The sequence below is a fragment of the Ammodytes marinus genome, assembly GCF_949987685.1.
Source record: "Ammodytes marinus genome assembly, chromosome: 8".
NCBI classification, from domain to species: Eukaryota; Metazoa; Chordata; class Actinopteri; order Uranoscopiformes; family Ammodytidae; genus Ammodytes; species Ammodytes marinus.
The window spans coordinates 32,157,017-32,179,864 of NC_137212.1; the positions used below are offsets into that span (position 1 = coordinate 32,157,017).

The following is a 22,848-nucleotide window of genomic DNA, read 5'->3' on the forward strand; positions in this document are numbered from 1 at the left end:
CTTTTACATTTCACATAAAAAATCTTGTCTGTCGTCTGCGACAAAAGATTGGATATTTTTATAGGAATAAAGCTACCTTCCCGTTGTTTAGTAGGAAAAGGATTATTGAGGCAGTTTTTATGTCTGTCCTTGATTACGGTGATGTGGTTTATCGGCATGCATCTCGTTCATGCCTTAAACTCCTTGACTCTGTATTTCACTCTGCTTTGAGATTCATTACAGGAGATGCTTATGATACACACCATTGTGTTTTATATGAAAAGGTTGGGTGGTCCTCCCTTAAGGAGAGACGTGATGCACATTGGCATATTTTTATATATAAAGCTCTGACTGGAAAGCTACCACTCTATCTGACAGAAATGCTGCTTATTTCAGATGGGCTTTATCAAACCCGCTCAACTGACATGATCATGTTATATGTCCCCTATGCCCGGTCTGAGCTTGGTAAAACCGCTTTTAGCTATAGTGCCCCTGACTCCTGGAACAGCCTACAACATACAATTAAAATAAATACACTCATATCTGTTAACCAATTTAAAAGTATTATTTTGAATCAACCCCTCCACACTTGTAACTGTTTTAATTAGGCTATTATTTATTTCATTCAATTGATCTGAATGTTTTAAATTGTTGTTGTCTGTGTGTGTGTGTGTGTGTGTGTAAACTTGTTATGTATTCTCATTGTATATTGTGTATCTGTACTCGACGTCATTGTAAAAGAGGGTCACCCCTCAATTGATCTTTCGAGGTTAAATAAAGGTTACAAACAAGTGCTCCAAAATCTCCTGATAGCTAGCTGCATTGACCCTGCCTTTGATAAAACACAGTGGACCAACACCAGCGGCTGACATGGCACCCCAGACCATCACTGACTGTGGGTACTTGACACTGGACTTCAGGCATTTTGGCATTTCCTTCTCCCCAGTCTTCCTCCAGACTCTGGCACCTTGATTTCCGAATGACATGCAAAATTTGCTTTCAACCGAAAAAAGTACTTTGGACCACTGAGCAACAGTCCAGTGCTGCTTCTCTGTAGCCCAGGTCAAGCGCTTCTGCCGCTGTTTCTGGTTCAAAAGTGGCTTGACCTGGGGAATGCGGCACCTGTAGCCCATTTCCTGCACACGCCTGTGCACTGTGGCTCTGGATGTTTCTACTCCAGACTCAGTCCACTGCTTCCGCAGGTCCCCCAAGGTCTGGAATCGGCCCTTCTCCACAATCCTCCTCAGGGTCCGGTCACCTCTTCTGGTTGTGCAGCATTTTCTGCCACACTTTTTCCTTCCCACAGACTTCCCACTGAGGTGCCTTGATACAGCACTCTGGGAACAGCCTATTCGCTCAGAAATGTCTTTCTGTGTCTTACCCTCTTGCTTGAGGGTGTCAATGATGGCCTTCTGGACAGCAGTCAGGTCGGCAGTCTTACCCATGATTGCGGTTTTGAGTAATGAACCAGGCTGGGAGTTTTTAAAAGCCTCAGGAATCTTTTGCAGGTGTTTAGAGTTAATTAGTTGATTCAGATGATTAGGTTAAGAGCTCCTTTAGAGTACCTTTTCATGATATGCTAATTTTCTGAGATAGGAATTTGGGGTTTTCATGAGCTGTATGCCAAAATCATCAGTATTAAAACAACAAAAGACCTGAAATATTTCAGTTGGTGTGCAATGAATCTAAAATATATGAAAGTTCAATTATTGTCATTACATTATGGAAAATAATCAACTTTATCACAATATGCTAATTATATGAGAAGGACCTGTATTCTATAAGGTAAAAATAATATAACAAGATAACCTTGTTTGACTTGTAAAATGGAGGAATCGATTGATCCTGGAGGAATGCAAGCGATCACACGAGTAGCGAAAACACTTGTGCCCATCCCTAGTAGCTACTATTGCTCTAAATCAGTGGTTCCCAACCTTTTTGACTTGTGTACCCCCTAAAGCTGGTTGCCATGTTAAAAGTACCCCCTCGCGCACTTGTGATTTTTCGCCTTAATTTGTATTTATAATAAACTCTTTGTCTTTGTATCTAATCCAGCTGCCCTTTACATTAAAACCATTTGAACAAATATCCCTTAATACAAACACATTTTGCACTTGGAAATTAGGAGGAGGGGTGCAAAGTCATAAGCCATGAAAAAGGTGACATGACATCTGTTAACTAAACTCCTGTAGGGGGGTCTGGGGTTATCTCCCTCAGAAGATTTTTTTTGTGATTTGACCATGTAATTGAAGCCATTTCGGTGTGTTTTTGTGAAGAGACTAAAGGAAAAGACAACATTTATTTCAGTTCAGATGAGTAGGCCTACTAAAATGAGCAAAACAAGTTAGTCAGCCATAAAAAGTGTGTGGTTATTCACCAAGAAAAATCGTAATTAATTGCTCAGAAAATTGTGAAATGGCAAAAACCAGCTTGTTGATAAAAAATGTTTAGAAAACGAGTGAAGGAAAACATGCATCAATAATAACATGGAGCCTCAACTTAATCACCAAAGTCCCTTACAATAAACTATTAAGATTGTGGCAAAAAGGATTTTCATTATCATTGCCACATCATTCAAACACATATAAATAGCCAACACTACTCTCTCCAGTTACACATAGTTTCTCTCATGTACACAGACACAGATACACACGATAATGTGCAGTGACTGTCCGCGAGTCGCGGCCGTTAATTAGCGTGCATATCAATGCAAACGGCCGAATAAAACAACAAAGCAAACTCTGCGTATTTATTTATGAAAGTGATTCACATAAAGTAGCCAAAGTAGGCACATTAACACGGTAGAATAATAATACAGCGGCTTCTTGCACGCTCCGATAACTAGGAGAGAGGAAAAAAAGTCAACTTCCCTGCAGAGGATCTGACTGACTGAGGTCACCGCCCATCAAAGACAAATACGGGTTCTGATTGGCCAAATGACCGTCAATGCACATATGATAGGAGTTACCATCTGTCACTCATAGTCAGTCACTATGGTCACACCGCACACACATACACACACACACACAGCCTCTCTTCAGTCTTTGCCTATTACGTGCATGCATAGTGGCCTATTACAATCAACACGGGGAAGGAACTGTTACTCGTGGATGCGCAAATTAAATACAAAATATTATTAATATAAAAATATTTTTCTCATGTGAAAATAGCCTTTATTGTAGGCAAATGTCTTATCTTTCTGCGTACCCCCTGCAATACCTGTGCGTACCACTAGGGGTACGCGTACCCCCGGTTGGGAATCACTGCTCTAAATGGTAACACTTACGTACGTTATGCAAATATGCAACTTGTTTGTTGAAATGTTAATAAATGGGAGCTTCCTCAAGCAGCCATCTCTTTTCCTTAAATTATGGTAATTAAACATTATAACACCTGCGGCTTATAGTGCGGAAAATACGGTACGTTGCTTTGTTTGATTTCTTTATTTTCAGGTTACTGTTTTATTGAGGACAAATGGCCATTACATCACCTATTACCAGTTAACATGTTTATGTTAGTAATGTAACAAACATTTTTAACATTCTACAGCTTTACCAATCTTTTAAAGCCCCTGTCCCAACTTTTTTTAAACGTGTTGCAATTTTTAAATAAAAAAATTGTGTTATTATTTACATTTTTTTAAATCAGTTTAAACAAAGATATATGTATTTGTATTTGTTCTGTTATTTATTGAATACATGTCCAAAAGGATTAGAAAAGGATCACATTCTGTTTTATTCAAATTTTACATAACGTCCAAACTTTTTCAGAATTCGGGTTGTACATGCTTTGTCCGGCTAATGTTCATTCTTTTGTCTTGCAATTTTAAAAAGAAAAAGAAATCCGACCAAATATAGCATGCTAGAAAGTGATCAATAACAATGTTAAGGAGTCAGTCATTATTTGTATTAAATCAGCAGCACACTTAGAGATGAATGGATGAACAACACTGGGCGTTGTTTTGTTGCTTCTCACTGGAATATCTTTTATTAGCAAACCTGAGCTGACACATGGTGGTGTGTGGGGAAAAAACAGCAAAACAAACTAACAAGAAAAATTGTCCTCTAAAAATGCTTTTACCTGGTTCAAATGAATATATTAACATAACAGCAGTTACATATGGAAGACAGTCTTTTGTCCCGGTTCTCAAGAATCAATGATTTATATAACATACAATTGAATGGTCTTTCTCAGAAAGAACCTGCCCTTTTCTTCCTCAATAATATTTCCTCAAATAATAGATCAGTGGCGGGCTGTCAGGGCCAGCAAAGCCTTCTGTGCTGGCCTAAAGACTTTCAGAAAAACAAAATTATATATTATTAATGAATTATTATATTTTTTATTAAATATATCATTTATACATTTTAATATATAAAATGTTTTCATTAATTCTATCTATTTTAAATAGTTTGTTCACGTAAGTCTAAATACGTAATTGAATTGTGTTTCCTTCGGCTGCGCTGCCTCCGGTGTGCTGCCATATATTAGAGCTCTTATCCAATCAGATTATTTCCCTGCGCTGTCTCCGGGTAAAAAAATATCTGGCCAAGGCCTTCAGAATTCCGAGAGAATCCCTTCTCTGTTGACGCTAATAGAGCTGTTAAGCTATATTTGAAAGCAAAGAATATTTGCAAGAGAAAATTGTGTATTGTGTGGAATTGTCCGAAAGAATAATAAATAAATAAATAAGCGGAAGTGGCTTACTTCCGGGACATGGGACCTCTCGGCTCGAAAAATTACAACGGTAGTCAATGGAAAGAAATGTATTATTTTCTGGTCCCAGTCATGAAATGCCTTCGATTACACATATGTTTTGTATGGATTTAGATGGTATTTTTTTGTGCAAAGAATGGAACAATTTAGCGAGTAGAAGCTGGATACGGTCAGGTTTTGTGCAGAGCGCTTTTGTGGACTACAGCTCTTCGCTGCTCTTGACACTTATGATATACGTCACCACCACTCGCACCCGCTTAGCTCAGAAACATGGCTGTGTCTTTAATGCACTTTACCGCCTTCTTTCAATGACAAGACAAAAGTCTTCAGCGTGGCGAAAACCACTACACAAGTGGACATGTGGAGAGTTTCAATTTCTCGAGTGGGGAGATTGTTGGCGTTGTCCACGCCAGCCATTGGCATTAGCACTGTCAGTCGAGAAGTGGAGGGAATGTGTTGAGGTGACGTAACAAGGCTTGTAGTAGTTCTCGTAACATTTTTTCAAAAGCCGTAAGACGAATAATCATACAACATACCGTCAAACTCTTCACATGAAAAATTATCATTTAGACCCATACAAAACATATATGTAATTCAAGGCAATTAATGACTGGGACCAGAAAATAGTAGATTACTTTCCATAGACTCCCATTAATTTTTTTTCAGCCGAGAGGTCCCATGCCCCGTAATTCCGCCACTTCCGCTTAACAGCTCTATGGGAACGATCTTGTGATTGACATGTTCTTTAACCAATCAGATTTCTAGTTTTCCGAGTTGGGCATATCCTTTTACACGGCTAGGCCTTCTAGCTGGCCTTGTCGCAATCGCAATCCGGAGGGAAAGTAGCCTACTTGAACTACCGCTAGCTAGCCGACATTAGCCTACTGTCCATGGATAGAAGGCAGTAGGCTATGTTAGATCTCTTCTATTTTTGATTAGATCTTTTAGATGAGACTTTGTCAAAACACAAAGTGGATTACAAAGCAGAAGGAGTGGATTTAATGGCCAACTTACTGGGGAAGTTTTTTATTGAGAAAAGGACCTTTTAAGAAAAGCTGGACATGGCAGGGTCGAACAACACCATAGCTAGCCGCTCTGACCCAGCTGGATAGAGGATCTGTGCAATACTTCTAATCAGGCAGCAACTTATGAAAGGTAGGCCTATAGTTGGCTCATTGCTAATTGTATTGCTGGATATGTCTGCTAGCCTACTTGCAACCGATCGCTGCGGTGTGTGGTGCTATGCTGAGTTTTCTAACCGGTGTTTACTAGGAGCGGTGACCACAGGACGCGCTACGTCTGCTGCCAGTGCCGTTCTGCTATTCATTCTCCATGGTATGACCCGCTAGTAGTGCGCTGCTTCCCAGCATAATTTTCCGTCTTAAAACCTATTAAAACATGCAAATAATGTTTGTTTTTCTTTGCTGCTGAGCTTTCCAGCGCTCTAAAAATTTAAACTAAAATGATAGACAGAAGATCTGACAGGTAGTTTTCATCCTGGCGCAGGGTCTGTGATTAAGCTGGAATCTGTGTGTGTGTTTGACATTTGCCTTGACCGGTAGTTGCTAGTGACTTGTGGCTGTTTTGAATTTGTTTCTTGATTATTTGGTTATGTCATGATTTAGACTACATGGGGTCTTTTCGTGATGCAGCATCTTGTCAAGCTGTGTAGTGTGTAATATTAGTTGGCCTATGCTCTTGATGGTTTAGTCAACATGTTTAGTGTCATTAGTGTACTGTAATTGTATTACACTCGTTAAAGGTTACTGTAACTGCTGCAATCGGGTGGTTAATAGCCGAGACGTCATTGTGAAGTTATTTATTTATTTATTAAGCGGTTTGATTTTCGAGATGATGGCTCTGAAGGCCTAGGTGTAAAAGGCACGGCCCGCCACTGTAATAGATCGAATAGAAACAGACTGGTTGAAGATGTCCAAAAAACTGCGATAATCACCATCGAGTGTTTAATTTAAAATTATATAAAACGGGAGAAGTAGCATCTACGTATACACGTTGATGAAAATGGCACCAGTGAAATGTGTCTATTTTGTCCCAAGGTAAGGGGGGCGGGCAACTTTTCTGTCAATTGATTAATCCATTAGTTAAATATAGGCTAGACACGTGGAACCTGGTCACCTTTTTGGATTAAGATTGTTTCAACACCAAATTTGCTCTAAATCCTTTCAGGATGGTGATACACCAATGTACCATAAAAGGGCAAAACTCCAAACACCTAAACTTTGCAGAGGTTGGGGCTTAGCAATAAACTGGAAAAATGCTCAGTGGTTTCCAACAAATGAGAACATGGTTGACCGAATTCCACAATTTAGTTCACATGCTCTGAGGGTAATGATTATTCAAATCAGTGTTCAGAGAATCAGAGTTACAGGGGTGACCAGAAAAAGCATTACATTTTTTTGCTTAATTGAAAGCAAATCACAACACCCCTCTTTGCTTCATTACAGAAGAACCACCCACACACACGCACAGTAACAAAAGCAGGAATATTTGCCCCTGTGTGCGCATGGTATGTGTGTGTGGCAGGATGCGGAGGGGGGTTCATGTTGTGCTCAGGCTCAGACAGACAGACAGTCTAGACACTCATTATCATCCAAATGAATTGACCCAGTTTGTTGCTGCTTCTCATGCTGATTAATAATGCTCTCCTGGTTTGAACTGCCTCTGAACTGCAGTATGTTTATACTTTAACACACAGCTTTTTATCTGCTTGACTGTTACATGTTTAGACAACAAACCTTATTTAGACACTGCGTACTGTGAAATCACTCAGTGCGTTTACATGCAGACTCATAATCGGGTAAATAAACGAATAAGACTTCAGCAGGACTTGTAAAATGCATGTAAACACCTTTATCCGATCTACTTTGCACACAAATCGGCACATTAACGGACAAGCGAAGTCGGATAAGAACACCTGCTTTTGAATCATACATAGTAAATAATATGGATGTAGCATCCGGGCTGACCTCAGTTATTCACACGGCATCCAATAATCCTGGTTTGTGCGCTTCGCCATCTTGTGAGATTTTTACTCCGCCTCACTCCTCTTGCCGAAAAGGGGAATTGACGTCACGTCGGGGGGAGGGAGATAGCTGACGTATACCTCCGAGGCAAAGGGAGGGACAACGGGCGGAGAGCTGTCACTCAAGAGATCGCGCCAATACATTTTAACCTCCAAAAGAATCAAAACTAGCGTGGGCCAAAAAAATGTACCCCCCTCAGTGTTGTCATGGAGATATGACCTAAACATACAGACTAAAATGGTTTTGTGGCCCAGGCTGTAAATAGGTTTAATAAGACTTTGAAAACGGCCTATGTAAAAAGTGAGTCAAAGAAAAACTGCTCGTCTTGGCGCCACCCCCAGTGGCACTTTCTGGTTACTACAGTTGTAGGTCACTTCCTTATTGGATGCCGGTAAAAATCGCTGAGGTTGGGGCTTGTTTTGAATATACTTCTATTCACTTTTATTTCTTCTTTCAGGTTGTTGTTCTGGGCGGAGAGGCTGAGGGTCTGTTGTTAAGCAAACAGGAGTCTATTCCATGCATAAGGGGCTTCACTCACAAGGAATACAACATCCAAATGGACCAAGAGCTGGAAATGGGACAGGTCGTCTTCAATGGTGAGTACACACACACATACACACACACACACACACACACACACACACACACACACACACACACACACACACACACACACACACACACACACACACACACACACACACACACACACACACACACACACACACACACACACACACTTGGAGAGGGAACAGTTCCAGTAATAATCCCCTGCTGTTGGGTGGGGGCTGTTTAAAAGTCATGCTGATATTTGCACCATTATGAAGCTTTAAGAGGACTGACCTTTGGGAGGACTCACTATGCTGTCCTTATTACTATGCTTTCAATATTTCAATGAAGCCTGAATGTGTATTGATATTTTTGTGATTGTTGTGTAAAAGCATGTTGGTATGTTTCCATCGTCTTGTCTTTAGAGGCTGGAGGCCCTCTCACTGTTCTTTAATACTGTCACTAGAACACAATTCTTGGAGAATCTTTACCGCTTCAAGGAATGGTCAGGTTATTTCAAACTGGTTTCTGTAACAGGATCAATTATATACTGTGCAGGTTTACAGTTTTTACCTAATGCTTACACACATGTTGCAGACTTTGGCCCACTGTGTCAAAACTTAACACACAGGCTGAATATGACACAGCACATGGAGATAAACTTCTAACTTATACGGCAAAATGAAACTCTTGAATCAAAACCTAACAATCCCATTTCAAAACTGTTTTTAGCATCCAAACAATACACACATGCACTTTTGAATTACTCTTTCCTAGCAGCAACAACACATATGTGCTTTATGCAAAACACAGCTGTATTCAGTACTTTTGATGGTTTTTTACTTTAAAAGTCTCATACAGATTTTTTTGTGACACATGAAAACAAAATGTAAACCACGGCTGTACAGTGCGACAGTTTTGATCGCATTTGCTACTGAAATTGATCACGTGCGATGATGAATACGAATCCATTCGCACTCGTGCGACAGGTTGATAATGAGGAGAGGCTGTCTTTGAAACACAGAGGAGAGATGCACAATACTGCTTAGAGGCCTCTACATTAACACTGCGGGTAAATGAGTCTTAGGAAAGTAAGTTATAGAGTCCACCCTCCACTTTGGCTGGTGAAAGATGTGTGCTCGGGATCTGTGCTCGTGCAGCGATTCTAGGTATAAAAACTTCACGGCTAACAGTAGCCTAGTCTATTTAAACAAAGTCGGCACGTTGGCGACACCTTTGAACAAAAGCGGTATTATTATTACGACGCCAGCTGTCGTGAAGCTGTTTTCTAGCTCGTGCAGGGCGTTCAGATTCAAATAATCAGGAAGCAATATGGTGCGTGTCCGTGTGTTGAAAGCAAAGTGTGAGGGCACCGGACTCTTTTCGGCTCCGTGAGTCTATGGGTGACACAGCATCAACTAATGCCAGTAAGTGCTAAACACACCTGATTGCAATGAGTTGATGCATTGTCACCTCTCACAGAGCTGAACGAGTCCGTGTCCCCACACAAAGCGAATGAACGAGAGATGGCAGTTAGTTAGAATGGATCACGATGAGGTAATGTGTTTATGTTGTAAATAATGACTATTTCAGATGAATAATGGTCATCTGATGATGCTGGTGAGGCAAAGTAAACTTTGTTTTAGTAGGCTACCGCTCATTCATTTAGGAGTAAACACTGCAGTCTACGTTCGCTGCGTGAAATTGTGTATACGTTGCTTGGCAACGCCCTCCCGCCCGACTATCACTCTCCCTTTTCGCTTTTCTTCATTGCATTTTCTTTTTTTTCTTTTATGGTTCAGCCCCGTTATCAGTCATTATGACGACAAACAACTGTCTCAAACAAGGCTCCCGCTCCCCTTCCCTCACCTGGAGGGATAGGCTTCTCAAATCGCGTAACTGCGCCACACTGAAATCTGTGACCAATACGGATATGTGACCATAGAGCATGCACGCGTGAACCGAAAATCGGACTGGGTGTACGACCAGATCAAATGCAGTAATAAAAACTATATAAAAACGTCTTTCTTTGCACTGATGGTCTCGTTTGCTGTTAAAGGTAATTTATGATTATGAGAGGAAACATGGGGCTGTTTAAAAGATATTTAAAAGTTACTCGTTGCCGCTTTAATGTTTTAAAGTTTGTTTTAATTAACAGAAGGACATTATAATAATAATTCTGAATCAGCAAAAAATTGCAATTGGCAGGTTAGATTCTTTTTTCTAAATTGCAATCAGTGCACCCCTATTCATTTTTCTACAATTATTACTGCACACACTAGGATATAATATTAATTGTGAATCTCAAATGAGACCAGGATGACATGCTCAAAGGTAATTAGAGCAAAATGCAAGGGTTAAGGTTATGCAAGTTTTCAATCATAGCCTACTTTGTGTGCTACCAAATTTATTTTTGTGCTACTGAATTTTTTTGCTTGCTAGCACCAGTGATACCACCTAAAAAAATAAGCGTACAGCCCTGTAAATGCTTCAGATTTTTTATTTTATTTTGCCATTTCAGGTTTTTGCAAAAGTAAAAAAAAACACAAAGACACACAAGAAATGGTACAACTAGAATGATCTACAAAACATAGTGTTGTAGGGGAATGATTGGAAGACATTTAGGCTATGGATCCTGTCTCCTGTTGGCCATCTAGCCACATCACCTCATCCACGTCACAGGCAATGTCCTCGCTTGCCAAGCAACGGGGGAAATATTGCCTTGCGTGCCGTATCCAACCTCTTGCAGAATTTTTTGGAAAGATTGATCCACTATATTTTCAATTAGACACATGAAAAAAAATATAGAAAAGCTTCTGAAAAAAAGTTTATATTGCAATTTCATGGTTTTGGCCAACAAAAGAAAAAAACACAACAAATAGGTAGGATCGCAGTTCAACAAGCAATTCAGTGTGTCACTATGAACTCTGAAACAATTACAGTAAAATAAAAATAAATGTTGTACGGAATGGGGTGGGTGGATTATGAATCCTTTTATGGATACCGCCTCCCTTTTGCATTTGGCCACATTGCCTCATCGACATCACATGCAATGTCATCCTTTGAGTAGCAACAGCAAAAATATTCCTGATATCCAGTCCAGTGTTTCCCCTACCATTATACAGGCCTGGCGGGGCCGCCAGGCCAACGGGACCCCCCGCCAGGCCAATAGCAGCCTGAATAAAAAAAAATACAAAATTAAAAATTCATTGATTCCGTAATAATCATTTGCGAGCGTCTGCGCGGCACTGTCGGTCCCCTCGTGTGCGCCTGTCTTTACAACCACTCGTTTGATCATCCCATCAGCTGATCTGTGTGTGTGTGTGTGTGTGTGTCTGCGCACGGCGGGCGCAATGCGCGTGTACATTCGGTGCGCACTTGTTAAACACGGAAGCCAATGAGCAGGAGCATGACTAGCAAGCAAACGCTGAACTAGTGGCAAAAATAAAACCAGTGTCTGCTCTATGAAGATATTAAGGACTCAGTAACAGGGACGTTGAACAGGAAAAAGTGCTGAGCAAAACTTAGAAAGTTAAAATCGCTACGTCGCCGTGGCAACACAACCAATCTGTATCAACAGCAGACAGCGCTGAAAAAAACGTCATGCACTTGTTTCAGTTAGTTTACAGAAGTGCCACACTGCTACTGCCTTTGACATTCTCAGAAAAGCATTCATTTATTTTCAAGGGACATATTAATTTACTTATTGTTTTAACTGTTAAGTTATCTTAAACAGCAGGCTATTGTAGGCCTACAAGCTTTATTTCTTTGTATTTTCAATGCTACTTTATTTTTATGTTTTAAATTGAGAAATAGGCTAGATGAAATATAATGGTCGGAATAGGGAATTTGCCTTATGTAGCACACATGTTGATAGGCTAATCATGATGTGTATGTTAATTCATTTATTTTCAACAAGGCTATTTCAGGGCCCCAGGACACTGCCTTTTCCGAGCAGCCAGCATGGACAAGTGGCCAAACCATTGGTACTGCATGCTGTGAATGGGGCTGGCGGGTGGAGCTTATTTTCATACGGCCCGTAGGCAGATTTCCCTGTCCACACAGTACAAGCGGCGAACAAGATTGTGTCTCCGCAAAATTTTTCTGAATATCAATCATAGGCTCATACTTCTCTTTTGAACATATACTATTGAAACTGAAGTTTTTTCATTTCAAAACGCCACGTCAAGCGTTGCAGCACAGTTATTGAGGGAATGTGCAGGTGTTTTTCCACACCGGCCACAGCTCTTCTCTCCTTTTTGAAACTCCTTTTGAATCTTGCTGTATGTGCTTTTTCCTGTCTGACTTTTTCACCATGTCAACGTTTGCTTCTCTCTGCTCATTGTTAGTTGTTTCACGAACAGTTGGTTGCTGTTTTTTTATTTCTTCATGTTGTCTGATTTTTAGGACAGTTTTTGCCAGTGTTAGTTCACTGTCCATCTGCAGCTTCTCTGACAGTCCATTGTGTCTCAAGCCTACCACTAAGCTGTCCCGAATAATTTCTTCCTGTAGTGTGCCATATTGACAGTGTTCTGCTAGTTTATTTGTGTTTGCAAATTAAGTATTTTTCAAAAGCATTTCTTACCACAATGTATTTCTTCTGGTCTGCTCCACTTAAACCCAGTGTGCACAAAATGTCATCTGCTTTCTCACCCATGGTGTAAACCAGTGAATTAACTTGATATTCTTCGTCCTTTTCATTCAGTCCTGCCGCGATCCGGAACCGTTCAAAACGGCAAATCCAGTTGGGCCAATTACCGAAGTCTGAGAAGTCAAAGGTATCCGGTGGGCTTATTGAGAACAGGGACTACATTTTTCTGTTTGCAGGCTCGCACGACGCTGGCTCTCCGCTCTGCTAGTTTCTAACTGCTAGCTTAGCCTAGCTTATCCCCGACGGCATTTACACTGCACAGAAGTCCGTTTTTATTTTCCAAACCATCTTTCAGGAACTCCGACGTCGCTTGTGACGGGATTCAGCTGACACCATGTAACAGGATCAATGATATACTGTGCAGGTTTAATAGACGGAGACACACGTGTTGCCGGTGTAGCCGTGGGGTACTTTATTACATGCTTATTTACGTTACAGGTGTTCACCCCTAAACTTTCCCCAACCTCCTTACAAGTTCCTACGCATATCACTACAGTTTCCAGCATTGTCAATACTGCTTTTGGATTGAAGCACCCAGAGAACTTTGAGGAGTCACAAACTGCCTTGAATTACACTACGCTTCATATAGTCATAAGACAAGTTAATGTGTGTCCATATTGTGAGCCTTTAAAGAATTACTCCCCCGGTGGAAATATGAAAGTGTATTGAACTCTATACTCTTATGTAGTATAATTGTGCAATTTTATTTGAAATCGGTTCATCCTAGCCTGAGAAAAGGCAAAAAGAGTGTTTTTATGGTCTCTCTGGCTGTCTCTGGCTCAAAAGTCAGAAATCCTCCTACTACCACAATGCACTGCGCTCGCAGCCCTCCAAGGCCCCGTCCACATTTTCCTTGTCTGAACTCCGACGAGGATTACAGTTGGTGAACAAACTACTCCCCAATGTGAGGACACGGAAGATTTCAGCCCTGCGAGGGCACAAAATTTGTCGCCTCCGTGAGAAGGGTGACTGATTCACTCACTACAATCAGGTGTGTGTGCACTGATTGGCTAATTGAGCCCAGGTGTGAAGAGGTTATACAGTCCCCTCCATAAGTATCGGAACAGTGAGGCCAATTCCTTTATTTTTGCTGTTGACTGGAAACATTTGGGTTTGACACCAAAATGAGAGACAATAGTTCAACATTTAAGCTTTAATTTCCAGGTATTTATATCTGGATCTGATACACAACTGAGAAGATAGCATTTTTTGTAAAGGAACACCACATTTTTAGGTGAGCAAAAGTATTGGAACAGATAGACTTAAAGTAAATTAAAGTGAATAAGACTTTATATTTTGTTGCAAATTCTTCGCTTACAATAACTGCATCAAGCCTGTGACCCATTGACATCACACTTTTGCATTCTTCTTTTGTGATGCTTTTCCAGGCCTTTACCGCAGCCTCATTCAGTTGCTGTTTGTTTTGGGGGGTTACATCCTTCGGCCTCCTCTTAAGCAGGTAAAATGCATTCTCTATAGGGTTTAAGTCTGGAGATTGACTTGTCCAGTCTAAAACTTTCCATTTCTTGCCCCTGATGAACTCCTTTGTTGTTTTTGCAGTTTTTTTGGGTCATTACCTTGCTGCATGATGAAGGTTCTTCCAATCAGTTTGGTTGCATCTTTCTTTAAATTGGCAGACAGAATGTTTCTGTAGACTTCTAAGTTCATTTTGCTGTGTTACTGTGTTGTTGTCAAGATGAACCTTTACCAAAGTGATGGAAAGGCTAAAGTTTGGAGAAAAAAGGATCTGCTCATAACCCCAAGCATACAAGCTCATCTGTGAAACACGGTGGAGGCAATGTCATTGATGATGTGTTACATCATCAATGAAGATGATGTGTTACATCATCAATGGACTCAGAAGTTTACACAAACATTTTGTCTGCCAATTTAAAGAAATATGCAACCAAACTGATTGGAAGATGCTCCATCATGCAGCAAGATAATGACCCAAAACACACTGCAAAAACAACAAAGGAGTTAATCAGGGTCAAGAAATGGAAGGTTTTAGACTGGTCAAGTCAATCTCCAGACTTAAACCCTATAGAGCAAGCATTTTACCTGCTAAATGGGAGACTGAAGAGAGTAAACAAACAGCAACTGAATAAGGCTGCGGTGAAAGCCTGGAAAAGCATCAAAAAGGAGGATTGAAAAGTTTTGTGATGTCAATGGGTCACAGGCTTGATGCAGTTATTGCAAGCGAAGGCTTTGCAAAAAAATGTTAAGTCTTATTCACTTTAATTTATTTTAAGTCTATCTGTTTCAATACTTTTGTTCACCTAAAAATGTGGTGTTGCTTTACAAATAATGCTATATTTTCAGTTGTGTATCAGATCCAGATGTGAATACCTGGAAATGAAAGCTGAAATGTTGATCTGTTGTCTCATATTCATATTTTGGTGTCAAACCCAAATGTTTCCAGTCTACAGCAAATATAAAGGAATTGGCCTCACTGTTCCGATACTTATGGAGGGGACTGTATATGCCCTGAGACCCCAGTGCTCTCTGCTGCTCACTGTCTCACCCAGGGTTGCCGCGGATCTTGAAAAGTATTAAAAGTCATTAAATTTAAGTTTCAATATTCAAGGCCTTAAATGTCTTAAAAAGTCTGGAATTATTGGGTGGGCGGCATTAAATTTAATCGGGGGCAGAATTAATGAGCTTGCCTTATTTGTTTCTTTCTAGTTTTCTAGTTTAATTGTTAGATTTATATGTTTTATTTTATCGGTGTTTTATATAGCCTACTTCAAAGATATCCGGCAAGTCCTACACCTATACGCTAGAGGCAGTACGGCCGTGTGAGGCTGGGTACCGCATTAAAAACGTAGAAGAATAAAGTATGTTCCCTGCTTCCAAATTTGTAGTCGGCCGCGGTAAAGCAAAAAAGGAGAGAACGACGTGGCGAAATGCATGCCCAGCTATTATAAATTCAGTGAGAGGTGGAGGGAGGATGACAAATACCGTGGCTGACTTTTTTCACCCTGCTACCGCGACCACACACTGCCGCTGCTTGTAGGTGCGCAACCACCCGTCCGCTGATGATATAGGTAGGCTACTGTCGCAAATCACACAACACGTTGATTGTGTTCAGTAAACATGTTTATTTATCTATATTTATAAATAGCTGCTCATCAGACGTTCATTCAGTTCGAGTTGACTTAGCGTGAGCTCATGGAGTGAGACGCGGGTCTCTATCTCACTGCTTGTCTCTCTTTCCGTCGCTTTCTTTCTCTCCACTCTGCACTCCCTTTCTGACAGCTAGATAAAAGCTATTGCCGATCCTCCCATCAATCGCAGATAGTAGCATACGTTTCCTTCGCCAATCGGTACAACCCTAATACCCGCGGTTTATTAACCTGAACGCCTGCAACAATACTGTATGAAGCAAAAATTACTTTGCGCAAATTACCGCAGGTCCCGTGAGCATGGATGTAAATCTACAGTTGGCTAGGCCAACATACACATACGATCTTGAAATTGCAAAAACCTCCCTTGACCTGTCGAACCAGTTTTTAGATCTGCCATAAGAATAGAATAGAATAGAATCTTTATTGTCATTGCACAACAGGTATACAATGAAATTGCAGTGCTTCTTCGGCCTGTGCATAATAAATATAAAAAAAAGGAAAACAGTAATAAGTTAATTAATTAAATAGCAAAGAATAAAAAGAGAAACATAGCAATATATCCAGCATAGCGCACACTCACACACGTCATGAATTCAAGGACCTGATGGCCCAGGGAAAGAAACTTTTAGTCTATTTGTCCTGCTAGATTCAGTAAATTGAACAAGTGCTGTCCTGGGTGTGAGGGGTCTGCAGTGATTGCCCTAGCTCTCCTGAGACACCGCTTGCTGGCGATGTCTTCAAGCGAGGGTAGGGGACTGCCAGTGATGCGTTGCGCTGTGTTAATGACCCTCTGCAGGCTCTTTCTGTCCGCCACAGTGCAATTGGAGAACCAAGCCGTAATGCAGTACATCAGGACACTCTCGATGGTGCTGCGGTAAAAAGCCACTAACAGTTTCTCCTCCAGATGGTTGCGTCTAAGTATCCATAGAAAGTGAAGTCGCTGTCGGGCCTTTTTCACCACTGCGGATGCGTTGTTAGTCCAGGAAAGGTCCTCGGCAAGGTATGTTCAGAGGAATTTGAAGGAGGAAACCCGCTGAACACAGTCCCCGTTTATGCTCAGTGGGGCTGGTTCCCCCTTTAGTTTCCTGAAGTCTATTACCATCTCCTTGGTTTTACTGGTATTGAGCAGCAGGTTGTGTTCTGAGCACCAACCTGCCAGCCTGTTGACCTTGTCCCTGTACGCGGTCTCATCCCCTCCGGTGATGAGGCCGATGACCGTAGTGTCATCTGCAAATTTAATGATGGTGTTGGAGGGGTGGATGGGTGTGCAGTCATGTGTGTACAGGGAGTACAGGAGAGGGCTCAGCACACAGCCCTGGGGGGAACCTGTGCTGAGGGTCAGGGTGGAGGAGCAGGTGGTGCCTACCTTAACCGTTTGAGGGCGGTCAGTCAGGAAGTTCTTGACCCAGGCACAGATGGAGGGGGGGAGTGCAATGTTGATCAGCTTATCCACCAGGATGTCAGGAATGATGGTGTTGAACGCTGAGCTATAATCTATGAACAGCATCCTGACGTAGCTCCCTGGCTTCTCAAGGTGGCTGAGTGCAGTGTGGAGAGTAGTAGCGATGGCGTCCTCTGTCGATCTGTTTGCTCTGTAGGCGAACTGATGTGGGTCCAGATTTGGGGGGAGACAGGTCTTGATGTGGTGCAGGATGAGCCTCTTAAAGCATTTCATCACTACTGATGTTAGGGCAATAGGCCTGTAGTCGTTAGGGCACTTTGGAGCAGGTGACTTTGGGACTGGGATGATGGTAGCTGACTTCAGGCACCGGGGGATGGTAGCCTGTGACAGTGAGAGGTTGAACAACCTGGTTAGGACTCCCACTAGCTGGTCAGCACAGGCGCAGAGCACTTTCCCGAGTACACCATCCAGACCTGCTGCTTTCCTGGTGTTCACTGTCTTCAGCACCTGCCTCACCTGGTGTTCCTGGAGTGTGAGTGTGCTGTGACTGGAGGTCTGTGGTGGCCGTGCAGCTGTGTGTGGAGCCTCAGTCTCAAAGTGGGAAAATAAGTTATTCAATTCCTCAGCCAGCGATGCGTCAGCGGTGGTGGTTTGCTAAGGGTTTAGAGCCTTTGTAGTTGGTGATGCTCTGTAGCCCCTGCCACACCAGCCGCGGGTTGTTGTTGGCGAGATGGTCCTCCACTTTTCTCTTCTGAGCCGCCTTAGCAGTTTTGATGCCCCTCCGCAGTTCTGCCCTAGCCACGCTGTACTGCTCTTTGTCACCTTAAAGGCAGCGTTACGGCTTCTCAGGAGTGTTCGGACTTCTGAGGTCATCCATGGTTTCTGGTTGGGGTAGATCCGGATACGCTTCTCCACAGTAACACTGTCAGTACAGTTTTTGATGTGGAATAGAACAGTCTCCGTGTGCTCCTGTAGATCAAGGTGTTCAAATATGCTCCACTCAGTGCGCTCAAAGCAATCTTGAAGCTGGGAGAGAGCTCCTTCAGGCCAGATTTTAATCTTCTTTAAAATCTTCTTTGTTGTAGGTTTAGATTTTTTCCTGAGTGGGGTGTATGCAGGGACCAGGAGCAGTGAGAGATGGTCTGACATGCCCAGGTGTGGGGGGGGTACTGCTCTGTAGGCTTTCTTCAGGTTGGAATAAACATGGTCTAATGCAGGGGTGGCCAACCTGCGGCTCGCGAGCCGCATGCAGCTCTTTGCCTTGCTTCAGTTCATATCAAATTTTGTGATTATAATAATTAATTTTTTTTCTATACTTTTTTTTTGTGGGCCTATGTGTGTGCATGTTCGCAAACGTTTCATGCGGCTCTTACGTTCGTTTTACATGTTGTTTATTATTTATTTTTTTATTTTGTTAATGTGTATGTGTATGCCTGTTCGCAAATGTTTAATTGAGGACGCAACATAACGTTCGCAAACGTTTGGTGTGGACGCAACCTAAAACTGCCCGCTCAGCTTGGAGGGAGGTTTTCCGTGAGTAAACAATTTGTGTCAAGTTCGCTCCGAAACAGAGTGGGAGAGTTTATATTTTTTGTTGAACGTTATACCAAGCCATTCTGCCTTATATGCCAGGCGCCATTAGCGCATTTCAAGGCTTCAAATCTTCAGCGCCACTTCAGCTCACTCCATGCTAAAAGTAAGTCCCACTAAGCAACATGCATAGTAAGAGAAAAACGCTATTGTTTGTTTGTGGACTTGGTTGAACTGAGAGTTTGTGTGTGAGGCAGTGCACACAATGTTCATTGTTGAAAATGACTGGCCTGTCGACTTAGTACTGTAGGACTCCAGTTCTGTCATTATCACAGGGGCGGCCTTAACAATCTGGGGGCCCGTTTCAAGTCCTAGTGTGGGGCCCCCCGTTTTTTTTTTTTTTTTTTTTAATAAATAATGCGAAAATTAAAAAGATTGTGGAACCCAGTTGGTTCTTCGACGGATTATGAGATAATAGGCCCCTGGACCAAGACTCTCAAAGCCCCCCCCCCACTCCTACCTATCCAGTCAGTTACACTGACTTTTCCGCACAGATACATACAATTATTGGCAAAAAACATATTAAGAAAGTCAGTGTTTCCCAGATGATTTTGGGACACTGTGGGAGGGACCCTGGTCCTTGTTGGGGGGTCAGGGGGCATTGCACACTGGAAGAAAATGTGAACCGTTTTAAAGTAAAATGCATCAATCTGATGCACTTAGAGAGGAACATTTAGAGGCTAAATCAAATCTTGAGCTGCAGAAGGAACATTATTTTTCTGATTTTTCTTAAGCAGGCAGCATCCTTTACTCTGCAACTGCAAAAACAGGAGATTGGTCTGCAGACCCATGTTATATGATGGAGAGACCCATTTCAACAGATAAAGGGTGGATAGCTACTTTTTATGAACAGTATAGAATTTACAATGTCGGCACACAGGTTATTGTTTCACCGCGATCGCCTATGTAGGAGCCAACCATGGACATATAAAGGGAGCCAACACGTCGAACATGCATACGCATTTGAAAAGGCACCATCCAGGTCTTACTATCACCTTTACTGTGAAGAGAAATCGAGCTGTGCAAACCATGGTGCAAACACAGACAGTATTTTATTTTACACTGAAAATACATAGCTGTCATTTAATTAATGCTGCAGTTGCACTTTTATGTGATAATAGTTATATTTATAAAAGCGCTTCAGAGAGCTTCAGTAATATTTTATTTTTTTAAAGTCAAAAATACCCTTAAAGATGACATACCCTTTTTTTACATACCAGCTTACAGAGCCTGCTGAGCATTAACACTGGCTTTTTTTTCACTGCAATTTTAGTTTATGCTGCACATTCACTAGTATTTAATAAGTATTTTATTTATTGGAGAATTGCAGCAGTATTCTTTTTAGATTAGTTAGGCCTATGCATTTTATTTGTATGTTACACACTGTCAGCTAATCACTGACAGCTAAAACTGTTCATTCTCCCTTAACTATGAACCGTACCGTACTGTACCGTACCGTGACTTTAAAACCGAGGTACGTACCGAACCGTGACTTTAGTGTACCGTTACACCCCTACTAAGCGGGGAAGAAACATGGCGGACATTGTGTTTACATCTCGGGCGCGAGCTCCCGCCCCCCTCATTCCTTATTGGTGGGCATAAAAATTCGCGGAACTAGTGGTTTGTAGTGGGGGGTGGATGTGGATCAGGACAGCTGGGCCAAGGGAAGACTGAATCAAGAAAAACCTCTTTCCTTATATTATAATAGCCATTTTATAATGATGGAACGCTGGTTCAGTATGTAATCCTTTAAGTTGATGAGATGAACCTTCAGTTATATCCAGCCAGTATGTCAAGTTTATTGGTAGGGACCTGCTGGATCATTATTCAATCTGCATTTGTTTTTCACAAACCCTTTGGATTTGAATGACCCTGTAGGGCTGTCCCAAATACCATTTTACAGGCTGTGTACACTTGTTTTTCCTAGCAATTATTTGAATACTCATTTTAAAAGAACACATCATCAAAAACCACATTAAATGTCTGTGTCATCGTAACCTTTACAGGAGCTTTTCAATTCATCCCAGAAAGTGCATCTTTTCGGTGACATATAAATCCATACAAAGATCTAATATTGATAGTCTTTTGTGTATTCCCTTGATGCAAGCCAGGGACCGTTGATGGGCAATAGCACCACTGCATAGCGAACATACACAAACAACTAAGCTAAGCTAACTTGAGCTTTTCACCAAACAATGCTTTCCCTTCCGAGATCGCGCAAATTTTGTGTCATAAAGTTAAGAGAAACCAATAATATATTCTTCCTCCATCTCTCTATCCCTAGTCTGCTTGGTGTCGCTTTTAGTTTGCCTCTGCTAACGTCACGTAGCCTACAGCTAATATCACCGGTTGAGCTTTGAAAGGTCAGCGTTCTACTAGGTCAAAGTTCAAATAATTTGATAATTCATTTTAAATTTGCGTTTCATTTGTATTTGAGAATTGCTGTATTTATTACTTGTATATCTAGATATGATTTGCTCACAAAATATCTTGCAGTTTAAGGTACTTTTCCAAATAAGAAAAATATTGGAGAAAAAATAAAAATAAAACCCGAATATTCTGAATACTGAATTGAGCTTCTAATACAAACTTAACAAACAAATTCAATTATTTTTTCGAATAATTCAGGCAAGCCCTATGACCCTGTGGAGATTTATATTCCTCTGTGTCTGTATTTGTACGATGTTAAAAATCAACAATTGAGTTAGAAAATAAACTTTGAAAAGCTGTCCTGGAAATTGATTAAAAGTCTACAATGATCCATCGATATATAAACCTGTTCCCACCAAAATGAATAGAAAATATAGTCAAGACATTGATGAGGTTAGAAATAATGTTTTTTATTTTAAATGATAATTTTGTCCTTCAAACTTTGCTTTCCTTATAGAATCCTCCTTTTGCAGCAATTACAGCCTTGCAGACCTTTGGCATTTTAGCTGTCAATTTGTTAAGGTATTCTGAATAAATTTCACCCCACCCTTCCTGAAGCACCTCCCACAAGTTGGATTGGCTTGATGGGCATTTCTTACGTACCATACGGTCAAGCTGCTCCCACAACAGCTCAATAGGGTTGAGATCTGGTGACTGCGCTGGCCACTCCATTACAGACAGAATACCAATGACTGCTTCTTCCCTAAATAGTTCTTGCATAGCTTGGAGGTGTGCTTTGGGTCATTGTCCTGTTGTAGGAGGCAATTGGCTCCAATCAAGCACTGTCCACAGGGTATGGCATGGTGTTGCAAAATGGAGTGATAGCCTTCCTTATTCAAAATTCATTTTACCTTGTACAAATATCCCACTTTACCTGCACCAAAGCAGCCCCAGACCATCATATTACCTTCAGTGCTTGACAGATGTTGCAGGCACTCCTCCAGCATCTTCACTTGTTCTGCATCTCACACGTGTTTTTCTGTGTGATCCAAACACCTCAAACTTAGATTAATCTGTCCATAACACTTGTTCCAGTTTTCCTCTGTCCAATGTCTGTGTTATTTTTCCTATCTTAATCTTTTACTTGTATTGGCCAGTCTCAGATATGGCTTTTTCTTTGCCACTCTGCCTAGAAGGCCTATGTCCCTGAGTCGCCTCTCCACTGTGGAAGATGAGACTGGCATTTTGTGGGTACCATTTAATGAAGCTGCCAGTTGCCGCCTCACAGCTACCTGTGAGGCGTCTTTTTCTCAAACTATAGACTCCTATGTACTTGTCTTCTTGCTCAGTTGTGCACCGGGGCCTCCCACCTTTCTTTCTTTTCTGGTTAGAGCCTGTTTGTGCTGTTCTCTGAAGGGAATG

At 41.5% G+C, this 22,848-nt stretch overlaps 1 protein-coding gene across 1 annotated transcript in view; it reads left to right on the top strand.

Annotated features, from left to right (window-relative positions):
- LOC307253791 (cadherin-2-like) overlaps window positions 1-22,848 on the top strand; it is a gene marked incomplete at its 3' end in the record, with an annotated part of 220,383 nt that overhangs the window by 44,312 nt on the left and 153,223 nt on the right. The window contains exon 2 of the mRNA XM_080031959.1: window positions 8,194-8,332. Coding sequence (XP_079888085.1) covers window positions 8,194-8,332 — 139 coding nt within the window. The remainder of the gene's footprint in view (window positions 1-8,193; window positions 8,333-22,848) is intronic.